Source organism: Cicer arietinum, chromosome 7 (genome assembly GCF_000331145.2).
Source record: "Cicer arietinum cultivar CDC Frontier isolate Library 1 chromosome 7, Cicar.CDCFrontier_v2.0, whole genome shotgun sequence".
NCBI lineage: Eukaryota > Viridiplantae > Streptophyta > Magnoliopsida > Fabales > Fabaceae > Cicer > Cicer arietinum.
Genome location: NC_021166.2, coordinates 37,171,363 through 37,177,240, shown reverse-complemented (window position 1 = coordinate 37,177,240; position 5,878 = coordinate 37,171,363). Strand labels below are relative to the sequence as shown.

Sequence of the window (5,878 nt, the reverse complement as noted above, 5' to 3'; positions counted from 1 at the left end):
AAAACTACAAAAAAAAATTGTGGTAAATTTATTATTATAATAAATTTTATTAGATCAGTTCTAATTGAACTGATCTAACGTACATATTAAAAATAAAAATAAAAACTGCACACACAAAAAAACTATGGTAAATTTATTATTATAGTAAATTTTGTTAGATCTGTTCTAATTGAACTGTTCTAACATATACATTAAAAAAAAGACTACAAAAAAAAAGTAGTGGCAAATTTGTTATTATTACAAATTTTGTTAGATCTGTTTTGTTAGACCGATGTAACAAGTAAAAAAAAATTCCCTAAGTTAACTAAAGAATTACAAGTCACGCGTGCCAACCCTTTCATTTTTTTCATCACATCGTTCTTCTTCATCCTTCTGCAAGCCCACAAACCCACGAATCCAAATCCATTTTTCATCCTTCAACATTCGTTTTTCATCAAACTCAACCACATTTAACCTTCATTCAGTGAAAACGTTTTCATCCTTCCACATTTAACCTTCATCCTTCAGTGAAAAGAAAACGTGAATGACAGCTTTTAGCCTTCATCTCCGGCGAGTTGGTCCGGCGCAGCTTTCAGTCAATTTCTTTCACTATCGAGAAGTGTTTGTGGCTTTCTCCGGTAATTTTCTAATAATTTTTGTTTGTTACTCAACAATCTAAAATTATTTCATTGTTAATTATTCTTATTATTAATCTTTAATTGATGGAGAAATTTGAGTAGTAGTAGTTATCCTAATTTTCAATCATCCTTTAAAACTGCATGCTATGTGTTTGTGATATTGTCTCTGTTAATAATAAGTCTAATGCTATAATTTTTTAAACACATTTGTTAATTTGAGTTTGTGATTTGTGTTGGTTGTTGCTTAATTTGTTCATACTCTTATTTTTTAAATTGTAAAATATATCTACTATAATAAAATGTCAGAATATGTTCCTTTTAAGCGATAAATTAGAGCTTTTTGGTGATGCTAAAAGTAATAAAGAGAGAGGTCTGGTCCAAAACTCTGCCATAGAAGATCTAATGCATCATCATCAGGCTTAGTTCCTAAAACAAGATTTCCAGATTCTAAGAGGATAGCTACCACAGAACCTGACTTAGGAGAACTCACGTTTGTTGACCATACTTGTTTTGAAGACTTGTTAAATAGAACTAAATTACCCGCTGATATATTTAACGTGGCAGTGTTTTTATCTGAGAGAGGTCTCTGTTGGCTACCCAAACAACTGTTAAAATTAACGTGGCAGTGTTTTTTTGGGTACCATATGCCTATGTAATAGTTAGATGAATTACCGGTCTTGAAGAAACCCAGTTCAAAGATTCCCCCTTCAGAGACTAGAGTTTGATCACCAGAGAAAGGTTCCTTTTGTTCTTTTTACAATATATATATTTTTCTTTTGTTACTTTCTCATTCCTCATTGCAGATTCTTTTTTCACGAATTTTCAGTACTAGAATAAGTTTTAATTTTAACACGGGCATGAAAAAGCAATGGAATTTTAGTCTCTCCATCATCATGTTGTTCACTGCAGCTGATGAGTAAAAAGTGTCAAAAAGCAATGGAATAAGTTTTGATGTGGTTAATTAGGCTGCAAGGCATGTAGTTGCAAAAATATCATATCATATCATTAATTAATATATTAAAGTGTCCATTGTAACACCATTTTGTCAGATTATCATCAGGAATTACAATAATACCTCGAGCAGCAACAACTGTTTCTAATGTGGAGGTATTTTATTTATTAAATAAATGATTTGCTTGTGAATAAAGCATTATAGTAATTGAATTTAAATATGTATGTGTGGAGAACAGGATGGAAATCAAGGTGAGACAGACACAATCCCAACTCCAATAGTTATAATTGATCAAGACTCTGATCCAGATGCAACTGTAGTCGAGATTACATTCGGTGATCGCCTTGGTGCTCTTCTTGACACTGTAATCATTTCCATTTCTCTCATCCATTTTATTTTTATATATATAATGTAACACTATGCATATATAAAAAAGAAATGTGTATTTTGATTGCAGATGAATGCATTGAAAAACTTGGGGCTGAATGTTGTGAAGGCAAATGTGTATCTTGATTCCTCTGGCAAGCATAACAAGTTTTCCATCACAAAAGCGTAAGCAAAATTCTTGTGTATTATGTTATGGATCAAGTTATATTGTGTACTAATTGATTTGGATTAATTGCAGTGATAGTGGAAGAAAAGTGGAAGATCCAGAGTTGTTAGAGGCAATTCGTTTGACAATTTTAAATAACATGATCACATATCACCCGGTATATATTATATGCATGCTTCTCATCATTTGGTTTTAACTTAATTACATTAATTTACATGGTTTTCAAAATTGTTGTAAAGGAATCAAGCGCTCAATTAGCTTTGGGAGCAGCTTTTGGACTTATGCCTCCAAAGGAGCAGGTGATTAATTCAATATCTGAATTCTGAATTCTTTATTGTTGGAATGAATTTGGTTTATATTTAAATTTAAATTAAAAATATCAGGTTGATGTGGACATAGCAACACACTTAACAGTGTCTGATGACGGTCCAGATAGAAGTTTGTTGTATGTTGAGACAGCTGATAGGCCTGGATTATTGGTTGACCTTGTAAAGATTATTACTGACATTAACATTGCTGTTGAATCCGGTGAATTTGACACTGAGGTACCTACTAACTACTATAATTCTTTATACTATCATTCCAATTCATTATTATAAACAAATAATGTCTTGTTAGGGGCGGTTGGCTAAGGCAAAGTTTCATGTCAGCTACAAAGGTAAAGCCATCATCAAGCCTCTTCAACAGGTAATTAACTAACTAGCTCTACAATCTTAATTTGTTGAATCAATTATACTACTATATATATGCTAGACTTTATTTACATGCTATGAATAAATTTTATGTCGCAGGTTGTTGTTAACAGCTTGAGATATTTCTTGACACGCCCTACAACTGAGGAATCCAGTTTTTAGATCAATTGCAAAACACATTTTATTTGTCTGTTATGGCTGCATGCATTGATCCCTCAAGTAGGATGTTCAATTCGATTTTGTCTATAATTATATTAGTGTTATGTATCTTTGTTGTGACAATGCTACGATGCAATTGATATTTAGTTGATTTATTAATTGCTATAATGAAGGAAATATGAAATTTAGTTAAATTTTGAATATGACTTATTAGATTGGTTCAAATTTAATCGATGTAATAAATCAATTTTGAATTGACTTGTTAGATTGGTTCAAATTTAACCAATGTAATAAATTAATTTTATTTTGACTTGTTACATCTGTTATTTTAGCCGATCTTATAATTAACTATTTATTACAACGCTTGATGTTAGATCAGACTAGTAACCGATCTAACATGTACATAAGAACCAATCTAACAAGGATTAATTGCACTAGTGGTATTTTGAAAAATAAGTATAATTATAGTGATTAATTTGAATATGTGAGTTTGAGTTGTTAATAATATGTATTTTTTTAAAGGTCAATTATTTTAATTACTCTAATCTATCAAGTATTAGTTTCACAATATTAGTAATTATATTGTGTTAAAAAAAAGTGTTAAAAAAATAACTTGGGTAGTTGTTAGTTTTATTAAAAATAAATAAATAAAAATTAAAATGTATTTCATGGGTAAAGCCCAAGTAAAACCTAATTAAAGAATAAAACAGAAAAAAAAAATAGAGAGAGAGAGAGAGAGAGCAAGTTACACGGCAACGGCTTCCAGGAAGAATTGGAGGAAAAATATAAGAAAATTGATAACGGCGGTCGATAACTGTCTCAGAAAATTTTCCCCGTTTCCGTCAAAATTTCAGTATGTTATTTTATACATTTAGTTAGTCAATTAAACATACTTTTCCAGATTTTTAACAACCTCAATTTCTCTCTAAAATATCCGACCTTGGAGGTATTCGGGTGGGGAATTCCTAGGTGACTTGGAGGTAACACTCCAAATGTCAGGAGCTACCACGCAACACATGTTTACCTCGACTGTCACGTATATATGTTTCGGGTTGAGTTGAGGGGATCTATGAGGACAGGGCCAATTTGAATTGTCCGTCCACCGGGATGGTGGCATAGTATCAAGCCTCCTAACCAAGTACTTCAGAGTTAGAATGGTACCACATTGTGAAGTAGAGTCTAAGCTCATGCATATCATTGCATTTTCTTGTGATTGTTTTGTTGTGATTACTATGTATTATGTGTGATAATAATTCATGCGATGATTTGATGTTACAGTGAAGTGTATTGATTTTCTTTGATTTTGACTATATAATGGGATGTTTTTCCTTGAAGAATGTTTGTGTAATGATGCAGTTTATTGATGATTAATTGCGTGTTCATCTTATTTATATTATACTATCAACATGATTTCAAAACTCACCTCCTTCGTTGTTTGTGTTTGACTGGCTTGGCCCTGCGTTTGCGAAATCGCAGTCATTACAGGTTAATGAGTCTCGAAGTTCAAGTTTGGGAGAAACCCCGCTCTGATAGGTGATACTGGGAATTAAGAGTTGTAATGTGTATTTTACTTATGTTATTACAAATGATTTTTATATGAAAACTTAGTACGAGTAAGTCTTGGGAATTAAATCAAGTTCATTGATATTCCACTGTTTTAATTGAGGAACAAAGTTGAATTGTTACATGTGTATTTAGAGAAACGTGATATCCTAAATTAGATATTAAAGTTTTTATTCTCTTTAACATATTTTATTTATCCGCTGCAAGTTTTCTTTAAATAATTTAGTATATAATATTATAAATGTTATTTTGGGGTTTAGGGTGTCACAATAATAATTAATGGGTACACCAGAGTTTTCTTAATAACAATAGGGAACATCAATCAACAATAACAATCTTATAACAATCTTCCATTAAAGTTGGTATGCCAAAGTAACTCTCAGAGAATGTAAAACTACTCAGACTGTATATTAAAATAACAAACTCAGTGGTAGGAATAACATACTAAATTTGTAGATCAAACAGAGCAAGTTTACTAAACACGTGTTACCACCACCGGAACCAAACCATTTTCTCTTCTCTGTTTTGCATGCACTATGGACTTTCTTCATTGGTGCTTCCATGTACTCATCTTCGATGCTTTGAACTTCCACCCGTTTGATATGTAGGGGATACCTGCTAACTGCAAAGGCACGTGATGGAATGATATGAATGAATTCAGGTAGGTAAGGAAGGCATAACAACGAATATCCTAGAGATAGATAGATGATCTCGCCATTTTGTGCTTTTCCTTTGTTTTTTCGGCACTTTTCTCATTCATCCTTCTTAGGGATTTCTAAATCTCGTTTATTTTCTTCACATGGGCCTAGCCCAATAATACCATATATTCTCCTTTTTTTTCTTTTTTTTTTCAATAATAAGAATATTAATACTAATACTAATAATAATAATAATATTAATAAAATTGGTAGGTTCCACTTGGGAAGTGAGCCCACCCAACAAAAATCAACCAGAAAATTCCAATTTTTTAAAATATAATAGATAACGAATCATAAACAAATAAAGACTAACCTCAAGAGCAACTTCTTCGACTTTCTCAGTCTTGTTAATAGCACAAAGCACTTCAAAAAGTACACCAGCAGTCTAGTAAGCTTTACCAAGTTGTGCTCTACAAAAGAATATCAAGGACAGACCAGTTAATCTTAGAATGAAACAATTATTATTACTCCCAATTATCATAACGACACTTCACGTAACATAAAATAAGTGCATGTTTGAATCAACAACGAATTTTTCAGAATCACAATGTCTAATAATAATAATAATATTAATAATAATAATAAAAAATAAATAATAATAATAATAATAATAATAATAATAATAATAATAATAATAATAATAA

The 5,878-nt window shown here is 31.1% G+C and overlaps 1 protein-coding gene across 1 annotated transcript; it reads left to right on the top strand.

The window, feature by feature from the left end:
- The first annotated feature begins 508 nt into the window (after positions 1-508).
- On the top strand, positions 509-3,062 carry LOC101513026 (ACT domain-containing protein ACR11-like). Its single transcript, XM_073370892.1, has 9 exons — positions 509-617; positions 1,678-1,724; positions 1,808-1,933; positions 2,027-2,121; positions 2,195-2,279; positions 2,362-2,421; positions 2,506-2,667; positions 2,741-2,809; positions 2,914-3,062. The coding sequence occupies exons 1-9, from the start codon at positions 524-526 to the stop codon at positions 2,974-2,976; spliced, it is 801 nt and encodes a 266-aa protein (XP_073226993.1). The 5' UTR covers positions 509-523; the 3' UTR covers positions 2,977-3,062.
- Positions 3,063-5,878: the final 2,816 nt, after the last annotated feature.